The sequence below is a fragment of the Seriola lalandi genome, unplaced genomic scaffold (assembly GCF_002814215.2).
Source record: "Seriola lalandi dorsalis isolate HSWRI2012SDOR001 ecotype SW California unplaced genomic scaffold, Sedor1 jcf7180002054694, whole genome shotgun sequence".
NCBI lineage: Eukaryota > Metazoa > Chordata > Actinopteri > Carangiformes > Carangidae > Seriola > Seriola lalandi.
The window spans coordinates 630,054-657,945 of NW_019525247.1; the positions used below are offsets into that span (position 1 = coordinate 630,054).

At 41.3% G+C, this 27,892-nt stretch overlaps 2 protein-coding genes across 2 annotated transcripts; both read right to left on the reverse strand.

Annotated features, from left to right (window-relative positions):
- Window positions 1-1,041: 1,041 nt before the first annotated feature.
- rab1ba (zRAB1B, member RAS oncogene family a) lies at window positions 1,042-11,976 on the reverse strand. Its single transcript, XM_023423893.2, has 6 exons — window positions 11,689-11,976; window positions 7,464-7,536; window positions 7,252-7,347; window positions 5,250-5,345; window positions 4,293-4,424; window positions 1,042-1,460 (listed from the first exon to the last, which is right to left on the reverse strand). The coding sequence occupies exons 1-6, from the start codon at window positions 11,700-11,702 to the stop codon at window positions 1,266-1,268; spliced, it is 606 nt and encodes a 201-aa protein (XP_023279661.1). The 5' UTR covers window positions 11,703-11,976; the 3' UTR covers window positions 1,042-1,265.
- Window positions 11,977-12,978: 1,002 nt separating this feature from the next.
- LOC111667937 (tyrosine-protein kinase receptor TYRO3) lies at window positions 12,979-27,520 on the reverse strand. Its single transcript, XM_023423802.2, has 15 exons — window positions 27,333-27,520; window positions 25,119-25,180; window positions 23,399-24,014; window positions 21,455-21,610; window positions 20,901-21,233; window positions 20,102-20,297; window positions 19,866-19,963; window positions 19,389-19,502; window positions 17,883-17,963; window positions 17,704-17,796; window positions 16,697-16,818; window positions 15,546-15,655; window positions 15,068-15,227; window positions 14,838-14,974; window positions 12,979-14,163 (listed from the first exon to the last, which is right to left on the reverse strand). Exons 1-15 carry the CDS (start codon window positions 27,424-27,426, stop codon window positions 13,827-13,829), a joined length of 2,709 nt encoding a protein of 902 aa, XP_023279570.1. The 5' UTR covers window positions 27,427-27,520; the 3' UTR covers window positions 12,979-13,826.
- Between the last annotated feature and the right edge of the window lie 372 nt (window positions 27,521-27,892).

A 27,892-nucleotide genomic window follows, 5' to 3' on the forward strand; every position in this document is an offset into this window, starting at 1 on the left:
TCCACCACCACCACATCTGGAGCTATCTGCCCTCTGACTGTAATATTTAGTGTCATCCAGAAGGTCACGGTGCTAAATGTTACAGCATTTTGTCACATTTCTTTCTCTTACATATGAAAAAACAGTATATGTTACAGTTCCCTCCTCCCCCTCCTCCCCCTCCTCCTCACCCCAGCTCTAACGTTCACATGTGGAATTAACTGGGCCTCCAGCGACTCTCTTCTACCTCAGGTGTGGAGCTACTGTCAGACCACCTGCAGTCTCTGATCTCATTACTGGTTCAGACTGAGGTCACTACAACACTTTATTAAGATTAAGTTCACTGTGTCACTTTCCTCTGAAGCACCACAGACCTCAGTGTGACTCAAACTGCTCAGAGTAAAGTCTGAAATCATTTGTACTTTGGTGTTTTTTTTTTATTCTCCACTTCTGTGACCAAGACCAGCACCGTGACGATGATGACACGGAGAGACCTGGTTTGTTTGAAGCGTGATGAGAACTTAAAGGTGTGTTCAGACAGAGTATGATGCAAAAGTCAGAGTCGTGTAGTTACATACAAAGTCAATGGAGAGACAAGTAAGCGCATAATAAACATACAGAGGTGAGAGAAACTGGAAGGAAGCAACTCTGAGCTAACATCTGTACAGCTGTTTGGGGTGAATCGATTACATTTAAACAAATGAGGGTAAAATTTTGCTTCATTTTGTGTCTGAACGCACCTGAAGAGAGAAAGGATGGAGCTGAGGAAGAGGAGGCTCAGTGAACAGGCTTCCCCTGGATCCTCATCAATAAATGGCAACGATGAGTCAGAGTCAGAGGCTGCTGCTATTCAGGAACACAGGAACACCTCCTACTGTGTGTGTGTGTGTGTGTGTGTGTGTGTGTGTGTGTGTGTGTGTGTGTGTGTGTGTGTGTGTGTGTATAGATAAGCTCTAAACTTCATCTTCAACTCTAGATCAATGCCCCCCTCCACCCATGTGTTTTCTCTCTGTCCTCTGGGGGTCTCCCTCACACACTGGCTGCCTTTCCTCTTCTCTGGTGTTTGGTGAGTGGTGCGCAGGTCTGATCTTAAATCTCTTACAGTTTACTCCTCTGTTTGCCAGGCAGGGTGACAGAGGGGGTGGGGGCCAGAGAGCGGTGTTACAGGGTGTTATGGCAGAATGGTGGGATGATGGTGAGGATGTGGGGGGCACAGAAGGAGAAGAACGGGAGATGTCAGTGTGAAGTGGAGGTGATGGTCAGGGTGGTGGAGGCACGGGGGTCCTTTAACAGCAGCCCCCTCCAGACTGCCTGACAGGGGTGCTCTCGATTTTTAAGTTGGGCTTGTCGCCGCCGGCCGTGGCCCCGGGGCCCATGCGCTTCTTGATCTCTGCAGCCATGGTCATGAAGGCCTGCTCCACGTTGGTGGCGTTCTTGGCGCTCGTCTCCAGGAACGGGATCGCCAAGGAGTCAGCAAACTCCTGCCAGACGAGAGGAACAAACATCACACACCTCACACCACTGAACCACACTGGATGACATGTCATTATCATGAACACACACACAGACACACACAGACACACACACACACACACACAGACAAACACACACACAAAGACAAACACACACACGGACAAACACACACACAGACAAACACACAGACACACACACAGACAAACACACACACACAGACACACACAGACAAACACACACACACAGACACACACAGACACACACACACACACACACACACACACACACACACACACACACACACAGACAAAGACACACACACACACACCCACACACACACAGCATCAAAGTGGATCAACCAACAGATGAACTATTAGCACTGTATCTGAGCCATGTTGTAATGTTTGTCCTGTCAGAGCCACTGGGCCACAGACAGAGGAGGGGAGTCAGGAAGTATTGAGAGAAAACATAAACATAGAAACATGTAGAATAAGACTTTGGGCTCTATCTAACACCCGGCACAAAGCGCAACACAAGTGTCTTTGCTAGTTTCAGACCGACACAGTTGTCATTTTCCCTTCCAGCGCCCACGTTGTTTAAATTCCAAACACACTTGCGCCCATCTGTGCACCCATGGGCGTGCTGGTCTTAAAATGAGGTTAGGTCAGGCGCATTCTCATCTTGAGGAAGCAGAAAGTGATTGACCAACAAAAATCTTGTCTGAAGTCAGTGGTTCAGTTATTTTAAGGTGCATTGTTAGAGTAACATGTTCCTACAAAGGTGGGCCGCTGTTAGACACAAGCAAAGTGAGCCACAGTGTTTCCCATTCATCACACAGACTAAATTTGTCCACCACAGTTTCATATTACACCAAAAACATATTCACACATCTCATAATAAACATAAAAGATATCTAACATTATGATTTGTGGCATTAACTCTTTGTGGAACTGTGTGCGGCGCGTTGATTCACTCAGCCCTTTTTTGCCCCTCAGAGTGCACAGAGCTGCTGCCTGCCTCAGGCCGGGTGCACTGGTCAGTGACATTAGCTGTGTCCCAATTCAGGGGCGTCATCCTTCAGAGGCATGGCTAACACTGTCCCGTTTCACAGGCTCCTTCAAATGCGATCCATCTTCCTTTTCTTGGGCAATGAAGGATCCAACAGGTGGATCCTTCGTGGTCCAACCTATCCCAAGATTCATTGCGCGCCAGTAATGAAAGCAAACAACACAGACAGAGAGCCTGAGGATCACACTGTTGAATGTAAGTATTGTGTTTCAGCTCAGTTCAACAGCTAAAAGTACAACTGTTAAAACCAATGACCCTAAAACCTTAAGTTTCTGTGACAAAAAGTTAGGTGTTACGTGTCAAGGTTGCTAGGCAACAGGAGCCGCGCTTTGCAGCACAACCGCAATGGAGGGCACAGCTGGTGACGCAAAGCGGAAATCATCCATAGACCAGTCAACACCTTCGTAGACCACGCCCTCTGAAGGATGTGGCCCCTCCATTGGGGCAAAGCCAATATGTAATCAACTCACCACAAGTATTCTCTGATCCTGTGTGAAACACTGTGCTGTTAGAACAGCAATCCGCCATGGTGCAAGTGCACCTGGATTTTAAAGGGAATGGGAGATGGCACCATGATTGGTTAATTGCATGTAAAACACTCCCATGAATAATTAAATGACTAAGTACAATCCGTTTGAACCATGCGCCTGGAACAGCTGTTTTTTCCACCATTAAAATTGCAAAAATTACATGGACACGTTCTGAACGTATTTGCACCATCAGCTTTAGATCATGCGCTTTGGACTGTGAAAATCAAGCCCAGAGTGACACCACACCAATAATCTTCAGGTATCAGAGCCTGAAGCTTCTGTGTGACTTTATCTTTAGAAAGCTGCTAAATTCACTTCAGTTACAATGCATTACAATATGGACAGTTTTATGTACTTACACTGCTCCTGCAGCACTATACACTTCTCAGGTGCATATTTATAGACTCAACATGTTCCAAACAGTCAGAGTGCCCCCAAAACACTGAACTGCTTCAGTTTGTACCCAACATTAACAGCCACTTTTTAAGTTTAAAACGTTCTCTCCACCATTTAAATTTACCAGTATAACCCTAAATCCACAGATAGTGGCTGAGGCCTTTTTTCACATGGATGTGAATGTGATGTCTGTTTATCAGAGAGAGGCTTTCACCTCTCTGCTGCTCTTAGTTTCTCTTCTCATCCAGAAACACAGTTTGAACTAGAGCTGCACGATGTGGAAAAAATCATTCTTCTGATCATCATTAATCATCACCCTCATCTCTTATACCAAAACAATCATGTTCCCTTACATCTGAGAATATCACTCTGTAGCACCAAAACACTTATGGTGTTAACAAAGCACAACAATGTTATAACACATTTTACCTTCATCAAAAACATCGCAGCTCCTGTGATTTGGACATTGCACTTGGACATGTTGTGACTTTGATTATACTAGTGCAGCTCTAGTTTGAACTGAACAGTTTTAGTCGCTGTTAAGCTACGGTCAAACAGGAAGTGTTTCATTGATGATCAGTTTACAGAAATAAAAAAAATAAAATAAAAAGTATGGCATGACTGTTGTTGTACTGATGATGTTATAGTGAGCCATTATAGTACAAGTAGTTCCACCACCAGCCTCCCTGTTTGTTACCTGCTCTTGGTCTTCATTAAGCACTGGACTTTATTTGTTATGTCTATTATCTGAGGTACAGGTCATTAATAATTTCTCATCATTCATTTGTTATAATGAACATTATTTAAAGGAATTATGTAACATGTGCTCCTCTACAGCAGCCATACCTTGGCTGTTGTGTAGTCCACCACCTTCTTGGTGGTCAGGTCGCACTTGTTTCCCACCAGCAGCTTGTTGACGTTTTCGCTGGCATAGCGGTCGATTTCCTGAAGCCACTGCTTCACGTTGTTGTAGGACTCCTGCACAAAGACAACAACATCAGCATGACACTAAACACTGGAGCTCAGCACAGTTTACAAAGTGTTTAAACACCTCTGTGACCAGGAAGAAGAATTCCTCTGAAATACAATGAAACATTATTAAAACGGACGAAATCCAACACTGCAGCCCTGCAGTAAATACTCTCACTGCTCCACTGGTCACTGTTTGCTCACACTGTCAATATAGAGATTCAGCTCTGGTCATTTCTGAGGCAGAAGTTTACAGTTGATTATAAGGCTTTGTTTTCAATTTGTCGAAAAAAAAAAAATCTGATAAGATCATTAATTCTATTCTTTCAAATTAGTCACTAATAACTTTAAAAGGTGAAGTTTGAAAACTATTTTCTTTATTTGAAGCTGAGGTCATATACAGATGAATATATTCATCAGAAATTGGCTCTATATGTTACACGCGGATCATCTATAAACTGATATTAGGATGAAACACACTTGTGTTGAAATAGTGTGTCTTTTTGTGTTAAATCAAACAGCTGTGAGGCTTTACTGAAAACAAAACAAGTAAAAAAAATGAACTGGGCCTCCAGGGCCTCTCTTCTACCGCAGGTGTGGAGCTACTGTCAGACCACCTGCAGTCTCTGATCTCATTACTGGTTCACACTGATGTCACTACAACACTTTATTAAGATGAACTTCACTGTGTCACTTTCCTCTGAGGCGCCACAGACCTCGGTGTGAATCAAACTGCTCAGAGTAAGGTTTAAACTAGAACAAGGTTGAACAGACTTTATATTCAGAAAAGTAACGACACAAAACCATGTGATCAAAAAGTAAAAAGTGACTCACCTGATCTGTCACATCATATACAACTATGATGCCGTGGGCTCCACGGTAGTAACTGGAGGTGATGGTACGAAACCTTTCTTGACCTGCAGTGTCCCACTGAGACACACACACAGACACAAAGGGAGGGGAAGACAGAAGGGATTAAAACATTAGAAGTCTGTTCATCAACTATTTCATCACAGTCATCTTTCTTTTCTTATAGTGACATTAGATGCATATTTAGAGATTAAGAAATATTTTTTAGGTTAAGTTCAGCTGGTTAAGTTGTTTTAGTATCTTCTGCTCTGAGACAAACCAGGTCAGGTTCAGGTTTGAGAAGCCTGAAAGAGAAAGAAGATCTGGACTAAAAGTCTGACAACTTCAAATTCATTTCAATTTAAAATATCAATTTATGAAAACCTGTGTCTCATTTCCACTTTTATTTCTCTTCAGGAATAAGATCAAGTTGAGCCACAACTTTTCAGTTCATTAATGCAATCAGAAAAGCTTCTGGGAGGCTTTTAATGTGAAAAGTTTTTGGGGCTGTTGATGTTACCATAATAACAGAAGCGGTGGGAAACAATTCGAGGAGTAGAAAAGAGGAGCAGAAAGCTGCAAAGTGATGAAGTTAGAAATGAACATTAAGTTGAATGTACTGTGTTAATGTAGAAGCTGAACAGTTTGTTTCACCCTCTGCGTTTTTGTTTGCAGCCATTCTTTGTTTGTTTGGCCAGAATCTGCCAACCAGCTTCTTGTGGGAATTATCAGTTTTCTATTTCAGGCTTTTATGACAAAGAATAAATAAACTTTGATGTGGTTGGCAGTTGACTGTGAGGCTTCAGGTATGTGCCAAATCCTAACAGCATTATTATTAATCTATTTCTGTGTCTGTGAAAGACATGGATGCTTTTGTAGTGTCTTCCAGCCATCACTGCTCAGCCTGAATTCATGGGAGTGTCAACAACCATATGGGCTCAGACTAGGGTCAAAAAGGTTCTGAGTTTGTAAAGTGATGTTCATGAATGTGAACCTTTTTAAAACCTGTAAAAAGAATCTGCAGGAGAAAGTTTGTGTATGTGTGAAAAAGATTTTAAACTTGAATTTCTCCTGCAGATACGCAAGCACGCAGCTGTAGCTGCTATCATTGCAACCAGACCGACAGTGCTTGAATACAACAGTACATACAGTTGTTCCTGGTATCTCTCCCTCCCCCTTCTCCCCCCTCTTTCTCCTCTCAGCCCAACCAGTGGAGGCTGCTGTTTCTTCATGGTAAAGAAGAGTTTTTCCTCTCACTGTCACCTTAAGATCATGTCTGTTATGATTTGGCGCTATATAAAGAAAGCTGAATTGAACTGAATTAAGCCTACAAACAGTGTATAAAAATGAGTTACAGTTGTGTCATGGTACAGCTGGTCTCACTGTTTCCTTTTAATGACATAAGCCTATAATGTCCCAGTTTGTAAATACAGTTGAAACACAAGGACAAACCTGATACCAAAGCCTTAAAGGATCTTAAAGGTTGTGGCTCTGGGAAGATCCAGGGGAATGGTTTTATATTGCTGCAATGACAAACAGCTAAATGGCTGCACAATTACAACAAGCACAAGTACACTTACAGTACCTTCGTTTATCTCCAGGTGTGTTTAGACAGGAGTACACTGTGGGCTGTGCTGTTTACTCTGAGTGTATGTATGGAGGCAGAGCTGCATCTGCTTCAGACTATATGTCTTTGAGGTGGCACAGTCTGTTCCCTCTGTTCCCTTAACTAAAAACAGGTTCCAATTACAGCTTGGTCTGAATGCATAATCACACTCACACACACACACACACACACACACACACACACACACACACACACACACACACACACACACACACACTCATGTGTTTTGATAACAATGGTTGGATCTAAGCCCTGGCTCAGGTGAGGGTTACAGAGAGGGTTTTGTCTGTGTGTGTGTGCGCGTGTGTGTGTGTGTGTGTGTGTGTGTGTGTGTGTGTGTGTGTGTGTGTGTGTGCTCACAATCTGCAGTTTGATGGTCTTGCCGTCCAGCTCAATGGTGCGGATCTTGAAATCCACTCCGATGGTGCTGATGTAGCTCTCTGTGTAGGTGTCGTCCTGTGAGCAGAGAAGGGGGGACAGGACGGGGTCAGGTCAGCAGTGAGAGGACACATCAGACGAGTCAGCTGGAACAGAGACACTCAGAGACCAATAGTGATGGAGAAACTACTTACTGCAAAACGGAGCAGAAGACAGGACTTTCCTACTCCAGAGTCTCCGATGAGCAGGAGCTTGAACAGATAGTCACTGAAACAGAAACAATGCAGGTCAGAACAGGGAGGAGCTGATTAAAGTAACACAATCTGACTGTCTGACACAAAGACTGGTACAGAACCTAAACCATACTTTACACTAAGTATAAACATGTTTTTCCATCTGACACAATAAGCCATGTCTCAAATGTTTGGTCTGGTTTCTTATTGTCATTAACAATGTGTTAGTTAATCTCTCTGTATTTGACTTCCCAGCCCTGTCTGTGGCAACAGGCCCCACATTCATTGGCTCCTACCTAAGACATGAATCCTTAAAAACACCTCACAGATATGTAGTTTCATTTTTTTCAACTAGAATCACCATCTCATGGTTATTTTCCTCCACCAACCAGCTAATTGTCAGGAAATATGGTCACAACCTGTCCTTCCTGAGTTACAGTGTTGAATAATGGCCAGAAGTGTTTTTACATAAGATGAGATAAGATAAGATGAGATAAGATGAGATAAGATGAGATAAGATAAGATAAGATATTCTTTTATTAGTCCTTCAGTGAGGAAATTTGCAGTATTACAGCAGTAAGTGGACAGAACAAGAAAGAAAACTGCAAAATGATGAATAAAATACTTAACATAGATAAATAATAGTATAATATGTACGATAGATATTTAAAAACAAAAAATAGCAGCAGATAAGTGATACTGCAAAGATGGTGTGTTAAATTATTTCACATGGTGAATTGTCAGTCTTTGGTGAACATTATGATAGTGAAGTTGACCTTTGACCTCATCCCTATAGAACTTCGAGTTAAATTGTGTCAAAATTAGTTAATGAATTTGGGAGTTCTTTGTAAGGTCACCGTGACCCTGCCCTTTGACCAGCAAAATCTAAGTGAATGTTTGTGCCAAATTTGAAGAAGTTCCATCAGGGGATTCATGAGAATGGGACTGACAGATGGAGAACCTGAAAAAAATAATGCTCCGGCTCTGACTGTCACCAGTACAGAGGAATAAAAAGACTCATTATTTTCCTAAAATTGCTGCTCACTGAAGTTTTTAGAAAACATCACTCAAACAGGAGGACATAGAGCATTTGTTGGGACTATTTTCAGCTGTGAATTAATCCACATTTGGTGCTCTAGTGAGTACTTGGGGCAGCAGAACGGTGTGTGTGGGACTGAGTCTAAATAAACTACAATGTGTGTTCACTGATGTGTTTTCAATGGATGTTGGGAAACAATGGAGCTCTGTAGCTTAGAGGAATCAGACAGTAGCATATATTCTGTTTGTGTGTTTTTGTTATCAATAAGAAAAATATTAAATACTGACTCAGACTTAGTGAGTGTTAATTAATAAGTGTAATTTAACTGAATATATTACCTAAAATCCTGTTCATAATTTCTTCTGGAGCTTTCAACTGTATCACATTGTCCTCATCATCAGCTGCAGTTAGCTCAGTTGTGGTTGAAAGCTCCAGAAAAGGCTGGCAAGTGGAGCCTGACTATATATTTTTTTCCTATTATTGTTTACAGGTCAATAATGAAGTTTCATGCTTAATTTGTGATTCAATATATGACCATAGAGAAAATGTTCCAGCATAAGAAAAGTGGGAGGGTTAGAAGGGGTTAATACAGGCCAAGCAGCTGATTTGTGCCCCGGGGCACGGCAGCAGGTTAATCAGGCCCTGATTAACCTGATGATTAGGTCTTTTTGATTTTAGTGCTCATACCTGAGCTCCAGCCAAACAACACTTGAGGAATATAAGCATGTTTTTCTGTTGAGGACTGATGCCCATTACTGATACTTACAGGTTCTCTGAAATAATAAAAAACACCCTCCACCCAATCACTGAGCAGAAAACAACTTCACAAGAAGTTCATACACAGCACAGACAGCTGTAGAGAATTACCCAATGTCAGGGCTATTCTTGTGTCATAGGAAACTGAGACATGGTGTGTATCACAGCCTGACACTCAATCAACGTTGCAGTAGCACTGTTGCAATCAGCCCTGGTCACATTTCCAAACAGCTACAGCTTACAGCTCGTGTTGATGTGGCCTGATGCTGAGGGTCCAAAGACCATCTTATGTCTAATATGGTATTAAAATAAGTGATAGGAGACAGGAAGTCAAACTAAACCTGCCTGTTAACAACAGTCACTGTGGCAACATTACTGACAGGTAAGAGGAGCTCTGTATCATAAAAACTTTTCAGTACAAGTGCCAAAACCGAGTTTCGGTTGTGAAGGAAAAGTTAACTTTTTCTGGCACCTTACTTTGAGGAAGATGGTCAGGTTTTTCTACAAAAACAGTTTTTCATATACCAATAGAAGCCAAAGACCTCCAATGTTAAACAATGTCCCAGGAATTTTATTAGTTTGCCCAAATTAAATGGCAAATTTTTTATTTGAATCTGGAGCATCGAATCAAAGAATATGTCAACAAGATTATGAATGTGACCATTTGAAGCTGACGTCTAGTAGTTGGTGCTACAGACACATTTTGGTCCTAAAAGTCAATAAGCAGAGCAATACTAATACAATAATAAAACACTGGTGAGGGCTGTTAGAGATTCATCATGTATAAGGAGCAGGGTTTGGAAAATGCCTTACAATTTGTCATCAAATGATAAATCTGTTTTTTTCTCTCTGATCAGATATCGCCTGATAATCTGAATCATGACTGTTTTTGTAAGTATGATTAATAAATGATATATAGATCGGTCAAAAGCCTTCAGTTGTTTGACTGTCTACCAAGACTGTACATTTATAACAAGACGGCAGTTATGAATGTTATTGAAATAGGTCATGTGAGTCACTTTTTCAAGATATCAAGTCTATAGATATAAGATAATTATTGGTTAATAAAGGGATTTCAAAACCAGATTGTGGTCCAGGTGCAGATTTTTAACAAGGCCAAGTGATCCATCAGGAGGGTGGGGGTGGGGGGAGGGTAATGTCCTTATCAATTTAAGGGTGAAGTAAAAAGATATTATTATTAGTAATATCTAATATTGTGTGTATGTAGTAAATGTAAACATATTGTAAATGGTGAAACCTATGGTTAACAAATCATTGTTAACCATGAGTTTCACCATTTACAAGACTAACAATACATGATGGAATAACTTGCCCCAGTCAGGTGCATTTACTATGTCTATGTGTAATGGTAGGTAACATTAAGGCATATTTAACCAGAGACAAGATCATCCAGTGTGTGTAAACACACAGGGAAATAAAACTGTCTGCTAAGGGTGTGGGGTGTTAGCTGAGCTAGTTAGACCGGGTTCCTGAAGGATGTGTTGTGCTTCTCAGCACTGACAGAGGGGATTCGGGTGACGGTGTCCTCTCATTTCAGGGCTGCTGGTCGGCCGTCACACACCTGCTACCTGTCGTATCACTTGTCTTTAGCCCCGACACGCTCCGCAACGGAGAGGAGTCAATGTGGGCATTTTATTTGCGAAATTACGCAGCAAGTACAACAGCAATCGGATTGGTGACATGTTTAAATCCGGCTCCAACCACACAGTTACACATATTCATCACTGTTAGATAAATCGACAAATAATGAAAATAGTACTCCCTGCTCGAAAAACTGAAATGTTACAAAGATAAAAACAGATATGTTACAATAATGGTGCATTTAGTGAACTGTCGTGTGGACTAAATTATGTATGTATATTATGCAACTGTGCCCATAAGGAGGACAACTTAAATGCACACGCCTATAAGACAAAAAACAGCAGGCTGAGGCTGTTTATCGAGGCTACAGGTCAGAGACATCCCTCATCTGTTATGTCACTACTTCATGTACTGTTACTGTTAAGCTAACGCTGTCCGTTTCCAGTCTAATCTACGGCAGTGTTTCATCACATGATCCGTCTTCCTCCGGTTTAACACCGGATTGTTCGTTTTGTTTGTCCCGTGAAAGGTCGCGTGTCACCGCCGACACGACGAGGCACGAGCGAAGTGTCAGCTGACGTTCAGAGAAAACCCGACACATTAAAGGAGCTGTCCGCGCCCTGTTCACCAGATCGCCAGCTAGCTTATATTTGCCAATAAATTTAACGACAGTTAGCCTAGCATTATTTACATAAGGTTATCCCATAAACCAGCTAACATACAATTCTAGTTTTTCGCTGAACACGACACAGGCCGCTTTGCAGTGGAGCAGTTTAATGTATAACTCACTATTCAGGATTCATGGTTTCACTCTGGATGTTTTTCTGTCGGTGACTCGACTCTTCCTTCCTACTCCGGCAAAAAAGATGACTTGAAGGTCTGGGTATCCGAGGCACTTAGATGGCTGCTGTACCGTCTCCGTTATCGTCCCCTAGTCGTTCCTCTGTGTTTGGTCTGTTTCATATATCCTTGATTCTAGCGGACATATCCCTGTTTTGTCACGTTAAGGTGTAATTAACTCCTTTTTCTCTGCTGTTCAGTGTCCGTTGCTAGCGAGTAGTCCAAGATGGCCGCGCAGGTGCGGTAGTGACGTAGGGTGACGTGTCCGTACAGAAAAATAAGTTATGGTAGTGCTGGGATTTGTAGTTTATTATAAAAATCCAACTAAACGACTACAAAAGGACATACTGGTTTATAAAATATCTATTCAAGCAGCTGCTAGGACTGGGTGACAGTTAATATTGATATAATCATATAAATAAATGTTAACTCAATATCTATTTTAAAATTCCATGATAAAGCCTTTCACTTCTGTTTGGGCTATCAAGTCCAATTTGTTGTATTTTGCTGGATAAAAAATAAATCTTTTTCATGAAATATATGTATTCCTGTGGTACAAATCTCACTTTGTGATAGATATTTGTTTAAAATTAAAATTTTACTTTTACTTTTTATTATTCCTTAATACATGAAAACTATACACAATATTTATAGTCTGAAGAAGGCAACTACAGGTCCATGCTCAGCTTCTGAAGTACATTTCTCCCAGAAAAACAAGCAAAATAAATGTTAAGAATAACAAAAAGTACTGGTAGGTCAAAATAGATCTGTTCCCAAATTAACATCACAGTTATGAAATACTTAGTCATAATTGACCAAATAGCAAGTCAAAAGTTTGACTTTTTCAGTCAAACTTATGAGATATAGTGAGTTTTGAGTTAATGACTCAGTCTCAGTTTTGCATGTTTGACATCAAAAGTCTAAATTTTGTCTACTTATTTACATTTAAATCAATTCATCAACAGTAAATCACATCAATTAATTATTCTAACATCTCAAAATTTTAACTTTGAGAGTCAAAAGTTTGGTGTATTATCTCATAATTTTACGTACTACTCTTAGGGCTGAATATCAACACTGCTCTTCAGATTCAATTTGATGATTCTTGATGATTCAGTTTCATCAGATAAACACGAATGAGAACTTAAATTTTGTCTACATTCATAAGGTGAACACCACTGTTGTTTCCTTGAATATAAAATTGTATAAAGTGCACAACTAATTAAAGTGTCCACAACGTTTGCAGTTTTAAAACAAGGGTTTATTGTCGTTGCAAGTGCAAAACAACTAAAATAAAAAACATTTTTAGGCTTAAATGTACAAAACAGTAGAGCAACAATAACACAAAAAAACAACAAAAAAAACAGCAGTGAGTCCACATCGACTGTAACTCTTTCTGTTTCTGAGACTGTGGTGACTCAGGATGGTTCAAACAGCAGCTACTGTATCACTGACATTGCTTTTTAACTTAAAGTAACCTTTTTGCGCACGTTGCAATTAAAACATTTTCCACAAAGCAGACATTTTATCACATCATACAACCCTGACAGTACCACTTACAACAATTAGCCACATAACATTTAGTGCAGATGTACATGTTTACTAAGAAAAAAGCGCAAATGCAAAGACCAGTCTTGGGATTTTAAGAATCAATAATCAGGTCATTCAAATAAAAACTGAGATTATTTTGACATTTTTTTTATCCAACCCAACTCGCAATTTTGACCTAGAATCTCATAGTTTTGATTTAGCATCTTGTAATTTTAGTATTGTTATTTTAAACATTAATAATATTTTTTATCTTTGTGTTTTTTCCTGACAGAAACAAACTTCCACACACTTGTGTAACTTTTTTAGTAACAAACATTTTTTGGTAGAAAAATATACAACACAGATTTACAAAATATTTAAAAAGTGCAAAATCAAGTAAAATATTTTAGCTTCTGTTCCTCAATTATCAGATTCAGTACGGGGGCACACATGGTGGCCAATCAGATTCCAGGGCCTGGATATGCAAGAGTGGTTTATACACACATACATCTCCATCTCTCTTTCACACACAGCTCATTCGTCTCACTTCTTCTTTTTTAGTGATTATCATCCACCTTCACATATGTGCCAGTGAGATACTTAAGGTAGCCGTCCTCCTCTTCCTCCACATCCTCCTCCCTGGCTGCAGCAGCTGCAGCCGCCACAGGAGTCGGCAGGTAGACGTTTCCCTTTCTCCCCCCAGAGTCCGTCTGTGGCTCCACAGAGGCAGCCACAGCAGCGGCAGCCTCCAGGCCCTGGTTGATGTAGCTGGCCTCCTGGCTGGCCTCCAGGACCGGAAGCTCCGACAGAAGACCTTTCAGTGTCTCGCCCAGTTCCCCGAAGCCAGGCCTCCGGTTCGGCTCCTTATCCCAGCAGCTCTGCATGACTTCATAACTGTGGGGTGAGATGGAGGCAGGGAGAGGTATATATAATTAGAAATACTGTAGATATACAGCATCAGACCCTATAGCAGTGGGTTAAAACAAAGCCGTGTCTATGTGGAACCATTCTTTACACAGTCTAAATCTGAAAAAGGCACAATTTTTTTGAAAATAAAATGTTCTTTTGACTCTCTCCTAAACCTTTCGTATTTATTTTGTGACCAAATCTCTGCATGTGCAAAACATTAGTATGAACATTATGTAAAACCTGAAGAAGTTGGTATGAAAAATGGAAGATAAATGAGGTCACTAGAACACAATTAAAATAAAACACATAATAAACATAATAGTGAGTCAAAACTGAACTTAACAGACAAATTTAAGAATTAGAGGTAGTTGTTAAAATAGGTATAAATATTGGACTATGTCATACTGCAATCACTGGTAATACCTCAATTAAAAGTCACTATAACTGACTGAAATGACAGCTTGGCAACAAAGTACCAATTCTATCTGATTTGTCTGGTTTCCATGTTATTGAAATGGTACAAAATCTATGTTATATATATATATATAACATATTTTCAGAATACACTTCTGAAAATACACCTCCATCGTTCTGTTCAGGTTTAGAAAACTCATCCAAATACAAACTGAGAAATGTCTCTGAGAGAGCAGTGAACTCACAGTTTCTGGTCGCACTCCTCAGGCAGTTTGAGCCTGAGTCCAGAATGCAGCAGGTCCAGCAGCTCGTGGTTATGGACCCCAGGATAGGGAGTCCTCCCCCGGGACACAATCTCCCACATGGTCACCCCAAATGACCACTGAGGGCACAAGGATGATGAAATCAAAATTTGACATACTCTTATGTAAATATTCAGACGTTCAGTAAATGTTATAGTAGAGGCTGAACTCACCACGTCACTTTTGGTGGTGTACACAGACTCCGACAGGCTCTCCATGGCCAGCCACTTGATCGGCACACGGACGGCTACTTTCTGACGATAATAATTGCTGCTGTAGATTTTCTTGGACAAACCGAAGTCAGCCACAGACACCCTGAGGTCATCGCCCAGCCTGTGGTCATATATATATATATATATATAAAATAGTTCTGAACAGTGCATTTGCATGAGAATCACAGGTAAGGCAGTGATCTCTAGGCTCAGATCAAAGAACAAAGAGAGCTCTGTCGCACTATTTTTTATATTTTGCCCCACAGTCTCCCCTGAGGCCCTCAGCCTGTGTCACTGCTTCCTTTCAAGATACAAACCATGGTTGAATACCAATAACTGAGGACAGAGACACAGTCAGATAGGAACAAGGACGCCTTGATTTGAAGCTCCCCGTGCTCTAATGGTTCTTCCCCTCAGTGTCTCCCTCTGATGGACTCACATGCAGTTGCGTGCAGCCAAGTCCCTGTGAAGAAACCCCTGCGAGCTCAGGTAGTTCATCCCTGCGGCAATGTCGATCATGAAGCGCAGGAGACTCTGATGGGGCACAAACTGGAGGAGAGGGTAAAGAAGTGTGTGTTCTGTCATTTCTTTTAAATTTGTGGACACATAAATGCGCGGCATGTTGTGAGTATTTCTTTATTTTCAGTTTTCATCTTAGAGGTTGCGGGCCGGAGCGGACACCTCCTCTGGCCTGCTTGCGATGGCACAAGACTGGGAACTGAAAGTCGACTTGGGAAGCGACTGAAGTTCCCAGAAACTGCTGCCACAACAACGCTAAGGTCAGACATGGTGCTGATCTCGGAAGTTTCCGAGCAGATCATCCTATTAGAACTCGCCGTTCCCTGGGAGGACCGCGCTGAGGAGGCCAATAAGAGGAAGAAGGTAAAGCACGCTAAGCTAGTGGAAGAATGCCAAAGCAGCGGGTGGTGAGCACGGTGCATTGGATGCAGAGGGTTCACAGTGAAGTCCCTCTGCGGGGGCCTACGACATGTTGGGCATCGCAGGGGGCCAGGAGGCAAATCAAGTGGGCCAACTGAGGCAGCAGAAGTTGCTTCAAGGTGACTGTGGATCAGGAGAGGAGAGCTGGTGGGTGGGGTAGTGCCGCCTAGAATACAAGCCAGGGCTCGGTCGACCTCGGCTGGGTTGCCTGGATGAGGGTGTCTGATGTTTAAAGATCCAAAACACCCAGGAAACATCAGCTGATGATGTGTCAATGATCTTATTTAGTCACATTTAGACATTCGCTAGATTAAAAAATACTGCCCCCTCAGTAATCCTGACAATGTAATGTCATCCAACATCGCCCTCTGTTGACCAAAGCACGAACTCCTAATTACACATTCACCAAAACATTTGGATTCAATGTCAGTATTGATATAAAGACAAGATTCCATAGCATCTGGCCAGTAGCTGTACAGATATCGGGTTTACAAGCTGTTTGTCTGTCCGATAAGACCATAGTTATAATAGTTTTTTTTATGTTGTCTACCATGAGGGAGTGAATCAATCTTCTCTGGGTTCCAGGGGTCAAATGTCAGTGTCCTACTGTGTATCTGTCTGGTATGTTAGCATGTGCAGGCTGCATCTCACCATAGGAATATCACCATAGCGTGTAGCAATGAGGAAGCGGCGCAGGTCTCCATGTTTCAGGTAGGGCAGGATGACCAGAGGAACAGGCAGAGGAGAGTCCTGCTCTCTCTGTAGAGTGACCCCTGCAGGACACACACACTCATTTCACTCACAAGCTTCTGCTGCAGTAGAGACAAAGCTAAGCTAAGTGATATAATAACGGTGAAATTTAGATTTTTTTTTTTTATGTTTGAGTTTTCAAAATAATTAAGTTATGACTATAGAAGTTACCTGAGCAAAACTGTTCACCTGAGTTGCAAATGAATACGTTTTGCCAAAATACCACATTGGTACGGTGGCCCTGAGAGCTCAAAGCACTGTGACTTAGAAAACACATGCAAACTGACAAAACACAAACAACTTCAGAAAACATCTTCATCAGTTTGACAACACGTGAGCTGCAAACACTCACCTGGTAGAGCGCGTAGTCCCAACCCAATCAGCCCGGGTTCAAGTCCAACCTGTGGCCCTTTGCTGCATCTCTCTCTCTCTCTCTCTCTCTCTCTCTCTCACTGTCGCTATCAAATTTAAGGCAAGAGATAACTTCCCAAGAAAAAAGTGATGAACTGCTGGGACGCACTTGTTGTTCAATGCCCAATTGTGACATTGAACAAGTCCATCCCAGCCAGGTGCAACACTTTTTAGTGTCCCCCTGGAAACACAGCGTTGTGTTGTGAGTTTTTGCAGCTCATGTGATGTCAAACTGATGAAGATGCTTTCTGAAGTTTTTTTGTGTTTTGTCTGTTTGCATGTGTTTTCTTAAGTAGCAGTGCTTTGAGCTCTCAGGGCCACCGTAGAAGCCTTAATTTACCTGCTAATCTACGCTCTAATCCTCATGTACAATCATAACCTTGGGGCGGAGGGCCAAACAGTGTAGATAGAAGAGGCATAAATGTGTTTCCTAAGCAGAGTTGCAGGGCTAAAGCTCAGAGACAGAGGAAAGTGATATATAGGGTGATATAACTTACCCAGAAGTTTGACCACATTTTCATGATCAAAGTTCTTCATGATCTCTGCCTCTCTCAAGAACTCATGCAAGTCTTCCTGCTGATGGATTCCCACTAGATGCATACGACAGAGAAAAAATAAGAAAAAGAAGAAAAGGCACGGTTCTGAAACAGAGTGGACGTTATCATTTTGTACACACCTCTCATCGTCTTCACAGCCACCTTGATGTCCACGCCTTCCTCCGGCGTAAAAACTCCTTCATAGACTGAGCCGAACTCTCCTGGAGAACAGGAAAGACGACTGACTGTTATCACTCACTGTCACCTCCAAACAAAACAAAACCGTTTATCATTGAGCAACCTTTTCTTTGATACTCTGAGGCCGCGTGAGAAATGATTCACTCATTCATTATTCAAACATTAGTACTTCTGATGACAGTTTGTTTGCAACAGAATCCTCTATAGGTTCTTTCCAGTTGCCACAAAACAGTCACTATTGAGGTCATTGCGGTGGTTATAGTGACAGGTGCTGGGTTAGCACAGTTTGTTGTTTCCTGCTCTTCATGCATTGTGGGATGTGGTCTAGAGTGAGATCAGGCTTATTTGAGAATTTGCGCAGCATCATAAAAAGTCACATGCATCAAATATTGGACGATATAGTGACTATGAATTATTTCTTATCTTGTTCCCAGACAAACCTTCATATTTCTCTACTCTGTAAAGCAAGAAGCCAAAAAAGAGCATCAGTCAGCAGTGTGTGTTTCACAACAGAACACTGATATGACCCAGCCTTTCTCTCCAGACCTTGTACATCTTGTTTCTCAAACTGTCTACGAGTAACCGCAAAGATGACCACAAAGCTGACTAGGGAGTATTGTGTGTGTGTTGTTTTCAATATTAAAAACATGTGAAAGTAAAGTGTGCACATAAGAACAATGGAGTTTACAGTTCAGGTTTCACCATTTACATCAAAAATGATCAGCGGTACATTTGAAAGGGAAAGTGGATGAAGCTAACCTGAGCTACATTTCACCAGCTGTCAGTATATTAGCACAGACAACGGACAAGATCGTGAAACAGTGGTTTAAAACCGGTTCATTGTTCTAATGTCGTCACCTCGACTGAGACTAGTTTGATGACACCCAGTGTTCAAAGGTGTTAGAATTTTGATGCTACATAAGTAGTGTGAGGCTCAGGTGTTACCTCACATTAAAACTCTGTCCCAGGTGACATTCTTCTGTTCAAGCTCAACACAGTACTACTGAAGTACTTTTATTTTAATGGGTAAATCTTTGGTCTATCAAGTTTGAGAAACATTACTATTATTACTATGGTTAAGGTTAGAACTGAAAAACTTGGTTAAGGTTAAGGAATCATTGTGGTTGCAGTGAGACTGGATTCGGACTGTGACAGGACCTGAGCTCGTGTTTTTTGCACCACTCCGACCTTCACACCCTCACTTCTGCTTTATTAAACGAAGAGCACACGACTTTTTGCAGCGATGCTAAACATTGGCACTGAACATTAATCATGCACTGCAGAATCTCCCTTTGTACGCTGGGCTGATTCGTTAAATCAGGTACAGGAAGGGTTGGTGCTGATGTGTGAGCAGAAGAGACGGGTGTCATTCCTCTCCAGGAAGAGTTAGTAAAACTGTTGCATCATGAGGCTAAACCAGGATTACTGATGAGGAGCCATGAACTGACCTTTGCCAAGCTCCTTGCCCAGGGTCAACATGTTTCTCTCCACCAGGACCTCCTTCAGACTGGCCAGCAGCCTGTCACTGAGCCCCTCCAACAACTGGGCCACACCCCCTCCCACTGAAACACAAAGAATTCACTTTCCAAATGTGATAAAGAATGAGGAGGAACCTGCATGCATGTAGGCAACATTTCAACTGAGGCTGGTCGTCCTCTGAACATGAAGGACACCAGGTAACGGATTGTAGCCTCCTATTGTAGTAAAACTCAGGCAGAGCTGAAATGAGCCAAACAAACATCCAATTCAGACTAAAAATGCTTCGCTATTTCACCAAACATTAACTTTAACAGCAACATAGCTGAGGGTGGTGACTGTTTGTTGTGACATCAGAAAGTTACAGAAGTCCCAACGGCTCATTTTAAGGCTCAGTTTCTGAATGATAAAAGTACTGGCTCATTACTGTCGAGGAATATGACACTTACTGTCGTCCTGCTGAGCTGCAGCCTCCTCCACCACCTCTGGACGTCGGTAGGAAAATTCAGCGTTTACTGGAAAAAGCTCCACAAGTTCTTGGTCTGACCTGTAAGAAAATGATCATGTTCATATTATTAAAAGTAAAATTGTCGTCATGTTTCCCATAGATATGAGAATATAAGGAATTAAATTAAACTTTCCCAAAACTGCGAATCAAAGAATCAGAGGTGGAAGGATCTTTTACCGGAGTTTAGTGTATTTCCGGCGCAGGACGCACACAGCTATGGGGATGACAGCCATCAGCACTAGGCTACCAAATAAAACACCAATTGTCAGTGTCAGTATGGAGAAGCGTCTCTGTTGTCGAGGAGCTGGTGTTACTTCTTCCTGTGAGATGTTCGGGCCTGGGGTCACAGGGATCACCACAGGAGGCTCCTTCCCTGTAAGAAACAAGTGAGTCATGTGACACCGAAATTAAGTAATGTTGACATTTTATGAACTTTAATAAATAGACAACATCCCCCCCATAGCGTTTTCATGTGGTATTAATGTTAGAACCACTGTTGCAAAGAAGAATATAGCACCTTTCACCACCGCTCATTTTAGAAAGGTCACCATCAGGAAAAGTGTTTGTTCAGATCAAATAGACAGTGAATTGTTGCTTCTGGCTGCTAATGTTAATAATATTCATCAGGTTGACATTAACATAACTCCGACTGAATGCTAATTTTCCTGCTGTACGTCTCACACTCTTACACAACTGTTTAACACAATCACCACAATAATCTAATGAAGTGACGGGGCTAATGCAGCTCACAGGTGATGTTCTCAGGTTCTGCAAGCTGTAATGAGCGCACCTTTAAAACAAGCTTATGTAGCAGAGTGGCAATTACAGGACAATTAGCACAGACTCAGACATGTCGGTTACACAGCAATATCTATGAAGTTCGCTGATACTAGCTGAAATTAGCCTCCATACGCCACTGGTCATACTAGACCAAATAAAACTGTAGCAACCAAAAGCCCCAGTCAGGCTTACATACATCTGTGAATGGTCACTGTGGCAGTGGATGCAAGTGTCGCCCCCTGCAGGCTGGATATATCATTGGAGGCTTGCACTGACAGCCTGTAGCCGGAGTGCGGGTTCACTCCTGTGATGCTGACCGATGTGTTGGTCAGCCCCCGTGAGTCAGGAAGGAACATCACGCCGCCCCCACACGCCTCCCACCCGCTGCCGGCCTCTGCTTCCTTCTCACACCTCACATGATACATCACTTCCTGTCTCCCTCCCCGGTCCAGAGGAGGATCCCACGTCACTGTCAGCACTGAGTCATTGTGATGGTGGGCTGTGAGGTTCACAGGAGCAGAGGGCGGCTCTGCAGGGTTCAGGACAGGGAAGCAAAAACAACATCCAGTCAATATGTGTTATATAGATATACAGACAGAAGGAAGCAGTTTTACAACAAACACATTAATACAATCTGCATAACATCCATGATATATGACTGACAAAGCCATCTCCCTTAAATTTAATAAAACTAGTTTTAACAGCGGGATGACACCTGTTGATTCCCAGTAAACCCAGTCAGTGTCTTACTGGTGCAGCTGTGGACATCAGGTTCAGTCGGCAGGCGGCTGAAACCCTGCAGACAGTCACACGTCTCCGATCCCTCCACGTGCGTCCTGGTGTTCGCGGGGCACAGCCGGCATCCTGCGCTGTCATTGGCTGGTTTGTAGTAGCCCATCCTACACGCTGGAGAAGCAGAAGTAGTCATTGTCTCTTTCACACCACTGATCCTGCTGGAGTTTGTCGCACTAATGACAGGATCTGACCACACGGCCATTACGTTTGCTGTCTATGGTCACGGTCCTACGGAGATGAATATTTTCTAAGACCCCCCTAACCTGGCTGGATTACCATCTGGACACATCTGGCAGCTGCCCTGGGATGGTTAGACGCTCGGAGCTCCCTGGATGCCAGCTGATTTTTGGCAGCTTAAGTAATTGCAAATTTGTTTCTACCCTAGTCTTTGGTGACACTGCCTAAAAACTACCCATAACCATAACCAGTTCTCTAGGCGGCACTGTAGCAAAACACTTGGGTCCTAGAACGGAGGAATTAGGACTCCAGTCCTGAAAGTCCTGGTGCTGCAGAAACATGTTCTTGGATTTGTCAGGGACTTTGCATCACCGCATCTGAAACCGGTCCTGAACAAAGACTGTAAATAAAGATGGACGTAGCCTCTGTGACGTCACTCGCGGGTTTCTCAAGAGCGGTTTTGAAGCTCAGAGCGAGCTGCTCCACCGCCGTCTTGGCAGTGTCTGACTCTGCCCCTAACTCCCAGCAAATCAGATAATGTACAAAGAGGAAGGGCGTGTGTGGAGCTGAGACTTCGGTGCATGACAGTGTGTGGTTTTCATTGTCATAATGATTCCAAGGAAATTTGAATAACTCGATGTCCAGGCCAAAACCCTGGAACAGCAAAACAGTCCGTATGTAGTGTAGCTTCCTGGTTACATATCTCACTGGCAAAACAGAGGAAACATGAAATTGTGGATAATGTGTTGTGGGACACGCACAGGAAGCAGGTCAAAAAAATGTAATAAAACGAAGGAAGCGGTAAATGGCAAAGAGGAAGTGAAAGTTGTGGCTCATTGTGTAGGAGAAGTCACAGTATTTTGGTATTTTGAGAAGTATTTTGATTAAAATACTGAGAGAGATAAGTCAGTGGTGGACTGATCGGTTTAGTATCGGTGTCGCCTCCACTCAATCATTTATTGGCCTGTTTTTCTAACTGTGGGGTTTTGATAGTTATTCTGACCAAAGTCAAACCATCAGGTGTTTTCCTGCGGTGCTTTCATTTATATACATTTTATATTAGTGGAAGCCATGTCTTGTTATGCAGAGATGTGAAGTTGTAAATAGAATAGTGATGACTTTTGCAGAGATAATGGACAGAAATAAGTAAAGTTATAGATATTATTTTTCAATGAGGCCCGAGCAAATTATAACTTGGTAGAAAAGCACAGCAACTCTGAACAAATGATATTAAGGATATTAAGGATATTAAGGATATTAAGAGTAGCTTAAACAGAAAACAAAACAACGGCTGAAACCAGAGGCATCCAGTTAAGCAAGTGGAAGGACACAATTACTGAATTACTCAATAAAATGGAGATAATAAATCACAGGATTAGGAATTTAGCAAAACTATTTGATAGAGGTGGAAAAGGTTATAAAGTTATTTTTCCTTCTGTTCTTTCCTGAGAAATGACGACTTGAAGACAATGCAATTTAACAAATAAAGAGTATAAAAACAGAAATTGTGATTATAGGCAGGATGGCAGATTACCTTTGATAGAGACCTGTTACTACTGTGTTTTTTACTTTATAATATACTGTAGATACAGTTAAAAAGCACCATTGGAGGTGGAGATGCAGCAAACCAAAGATAAAAGAAGATGAGTGGTTATCAACAAAGCTAACACATTACATATTACATGTGTGAAGAGTGAAAACTGAAGAATCATGTCTCCATACCTTGACAGGCGTCGCCCACGAGTTGATGCCCGGGTCGACAGGTGCAGCCCCCCTGCAGCGGCCCCCACACCCCGTCCAGACCACACGTTCTGACCGGCGGAGAAACCTCCACAGCTCCCTTCACACAGGAACCAGTCCGAGGCCCGGACCCGGCCCCGGTCCCCCCAAACGAGGCCAGGTGAGCCATGACGTCAGGACACCTCCTGTAGTACAGTCTGATGGAGGTTAACAACACACACGTTCCTGAGTAGGAGAACGCGACCCGGAAGTGTCTGTGGCTGACGGAGCCCAGGCTCAGGGCCGAGCTGCGGTTCAGGTAGCTGAGGATTTGTTTTGGCGGGAGTTTGTCGGGGAACCGCTTTGAAGTCTGCAGCTCCACAGCTCCCCAATCCTGAAACCTCGGGGGGCGCGTGTCTGTGTCGAGAAGGTGAACTCGCAGTGGGTGGAGCTCACCAGAGGGCTCTTCTTCTAAGGCAAACGCGACGTCCATCAGTAGATAGCGGGCGTCATTACGCTCCATCAACGGGCTCAAAATATTTCTTGTTATTCTTTTCCCGCAAGCCTGGAGCACAGGTGCCAGACCCTCGGTACCAACGCTCAGCTGGAACTCACTCCACTGGAGTGATGGGAGAGAGAAGCGCAGTTACAAAAGTGACGCAGAAGAAAATCTCTTCAAATTCTCTGAGCACTTTTTATCTTAATGATAACGACCCAACATTCAGGCCTGAACTGAGGACAGGAGTAAGAAGCTCTTCTTCTTCTTTTGTTTTTTTGTTCTTTACTTGTCACTTTGCATCACAAAAACAAGTGTGACAGGAAGGGTTCATATAGTGGACAGCAAATGACAGTAAATGACAACAAAAACAATAAACATATGGTATGGGACTATGGTGTGTGTGTGTGTGTGTGTGTGTGTGTGTGTGTGTGTGTGTGTGTGTGATGTATCTGTCTTTTGTGAAAAGGAAAGTATAGTGGACATTAATGATAGTATAATAATCGTAAGGAGAATCTAATGAGAATAAGATAAAATTCAAAAATGAATAATATATGATATCCTGTCAATGTGTGGTGGTGTTACTGAATAGTATGTATTATTTTAATTTAATCATTCAAATCATGTTATAATAATATAATATAGATTATTATATGACATAACAATTGTAATATAACAACATGAGGTTAAGAAGTGATGGGTGTTGAGGTTGTACTGTGGAGGAGAGCAAAACTGTGAGAAACAAAATTGTGGAACTTTAAAGCCTTAAAGTAATAATGTACACATAATATGACAGTCAGAGTTTTAACTTCCTGGTTTTTCATATACTGTAATAGCTGAATAACATTTAAAATTCATATTTCATATTTAAAATTACATTTTTACTGCCTAATGTAACCTCACCTAAACCAACCTAATTATTATCCTGTAAATTGAATAAGACATGTTTACACTGAAGATGAGCTACATGCAGCTTCCAGATGAAAATCTTCACCTTCCAAAATTCAATATTATGGCTCAAAATGTGACAAATTAAGTCATTAATAATAATATTATTATATCATTATATTAATAATGAAGTCAAGGAGTTATTAGGAACCTGTTCCTTCATTACTGTCATTACACAGTCAAAAAATGAAGAAAAAAAACAAACAATTAAAACAATATTACTCAGCAATTAATTTTCCCTGTACATGATGCAAGCCTTATTATAAAATAAAAACTTACTTCTTGGCTTGGGGTGGAAGTCCATCCCAGTCTGGTCTGTTTGTCAGAGATGAAAATCTCCGCTAAACACAGGAGACGAGATAAAATCAGTTATTCTGCTGAATCATGCTGGACTTTCTTTTACAGACGTGACTGAACAGTGACAGAGTGAGTGAGAAACACGTCATTTCAAGCGGCTTAGAAAAAGTAGACCTGTAAATTAAAGCTGCATTAATTCAGCATGAGGCTGTTCCTGATTCCACATTAACTCCCCAAACATCTTCATCTATTTTGTTTTCATCAGGGTGTAGTCTGAGGTCATTTCCTCTTTTGTAAGAAACAGGAAGTGCAGGCTAATTATCACCACCCTGACAGTTTCAACAAAAACTGAATATTTACAAGTTTTGTAAGAGCAGAGTTCATGGCAGAGCTGTTGCATTGGATTGCATTATATGGTACAGATTTACCTAATGAAGTGATTTCTCTTTTAAAGTCACATGAATAGCTGATGGTTGTAATGCAGAGAAACCAGTAACAACTTCAGAACAAACCAGATGGATAGTAAGAAACACTGCACGGGTCTTTTTATGAGCTTTTAAAAGAAGTCAATATAGTTGAACCGATACTATGATTTCTTTTCTTTCTTTTTTTTTATCATAGTATCAGTTCTCAAGTTGCCTATAATTGGTTCCAGACAGACAACAATGTGTAGAAATAGGAACTGTTAAATCTGAATCTTTTTGAACTGTAAAAGGTGTCCCACAAGACTCAGTCCTAGGTCCTGCTCTGTTCTCTTTTCTGTTCATTTCCTTAATTCATTTATTTATTTATTGAGTAGGCATTAAAAATAGGAATTGTAAAAAGAATTTATAAATGAACAATTAATTTTTCAGTAAATACTTCAGATTTAAAAATGGATTTACAAAAACAGCATAAAAAACTCTAACATTAAATAAACTAAACCATTTATATGCTTTAAGCTTCTCCTTTCAGCTGCTCTGTGACACTCTGGCTTCAGTGCTGGTAAAACCAGGCTAAACAATTCCAATTGGCCGTGGGATGTAACAAGCTCTCTAATTGGTTGGGGAGCTAACCAGTCATATCATATGGATTTTACCAGAACCGAAGGCCCAGAGAGTCACAGAAAGGCTAACAGGAGATGCTAAATGACTAAGCTAATCAATTAGCTACTAGGAAAAGGAAAAGCAGCTGGAAAAAGGAAATGGAATCTGAAGTGGTAATCCAGGAATATATTCCCATTTTTAAAATGCCTTTTCAAATAGTTTTTTCACAATGGTTTTGATTTCTCTCATTATATTTTTTGTTTTAAGGTTACAAATTTGCAGTAGTTTGATATGTTTTAAAGTGATATTTCATTGCAATAGTTTTTACATCAACTCATGACATGGTTTTACAATTTTATACAATGTTTTACTTTGTACAGTTGGATTCTATCAGCCCATACGTTTAACATGATGTTCACTGGGGCTGAACCTCAGAGTGCAGGTGAGAAATTGAAAATAAAGTGCTGTTAAATACAGTCTTGAGGTACTTTACTTGAGGGACTTTTACTTATTTTTATAAGCCACTGACTCATTAACTCACTCAGAGGATCTGAACGTGTCTTCTTCCTCTTCCTTATGCACAACATGAAATCACGCTCCACATACAGAAATGTAATCTATGACATATATGTTCCTATATTTAGAGTGATGTTGTTGTGAAGTTTATAACATATGAAATACCCATAATAAAATGGGTATATGTACATATATTAAAGTATATATGATGAATTTTAATATGGCATAACATGCTGCGACGATATATGTTAAGGATATATATTTAACTTATATATGCAAGTTTATTTGAACATCTTATATATAAAATATATAATATAAAATATCTACATGTTTATGTATGGTTTTTTAATTAATTTCTCGTTAATTTTAAACATATTGATCTTCACATTCTGGGAAAGTGGTCTCAGACTTTTGGACTCTACTGTTTATAATATCAACATATACTGACAGGCTTTGAGATGGATATATATTATGTAACATATATCTAGAATAATCAGTAGGCATACATACATAAACCATCATTTCCTGGAGCACTTCCCGTTAACCACTGGAAAGTGCCTCGGAGTTTAAAAATAAAATATCATTACAGCAGCATCTTCATTTTTTTTTCAACAACTTTTTTTCCATCCTGAATGTAAAACACCTGAACACTCACCCTCCTCTGCCTGTGTGTCACAGCCAGTTTCCCACATCCACAGTAAGATGAAAGTGGTCCAGACGAACCTCAGCTTACCGGTCCACAAAGCCATGGTTTAAACCGGCTTCAGGTCTGGATCGTAATCCAAAACTGCTGCTTCCATCTGAGCTGCTCAGCTCTGAGCATTTACATCCACAATGACTCCTCACAGGAATGTTGTAATCAAACTTGTGACAAGAGCCCCGTCCTCCTCCTCCTCCTCCTCCTCCTCCTCCTCCTCCTTTGAAAAACATGCCTACACCCTTTAGACCTCCAGACCTTCACACCCTGAGTTAACTGTGTGTGTCACTGCTGCTACTGCTGCTCTCAAGAACACAACACAACTAACAACCCTGTCTCCTAGAAAATAACGATTCTATACAACGACACAACAGCAAAATGTTTCGTGGGAAACGTTTCCTATAAAACAGACTTGCTGTCGCACTTAAGTTGTACAGCAACAACTTCTAGTGGATATAATCCAGAACCAAGTACAGTGATATATGATATGAAATCCTTGACATTTAATGTAAATGTAA

Excerpts from the sequence above, each read along its gene's own strand:
- LOC111667937 (XM_023423802.2), bottom strand. The coding sequence starts at position 27,426 with ATGGCTTTGTGGACCGGTAAGCTGAGGTTCGTCTGGACCACTTTCATC. Across the intron at positions 17,964-19,388 it reads GGGCAAGGAGCTTGGCAAAG|GAGAGTTCGGCTCAGTCTAT; the intron begins GTCAGTTCATGG and ends CCTGTTCTCCAG. Across the intron at positions 16,819-17,703 it reads AAATGTGGTCAAACTTCTGG|GGGTCACTCTACAGAGAGAG; the intron begins GTAAGTTATATC and ends TGTGTCCTGCAG.
- rab1ba (XM_023423893.2), bottom strand. Across the intron at positions 4,425-5,249 it reads TATATGATGTGACAGATCAG|GAGTCCTACAACAACGTGAA; the intron begins GTGAGTCACTTT and ends GTCTTTGTGCAG. Across the intron at positions 1,461-4,292 it reads TGGACTACACAACAGCCAAG|GAGTTTGCTGACTCCTTGGC; the intron begins GTATGGCTGCTG and ends CTCGTCTGGCAG.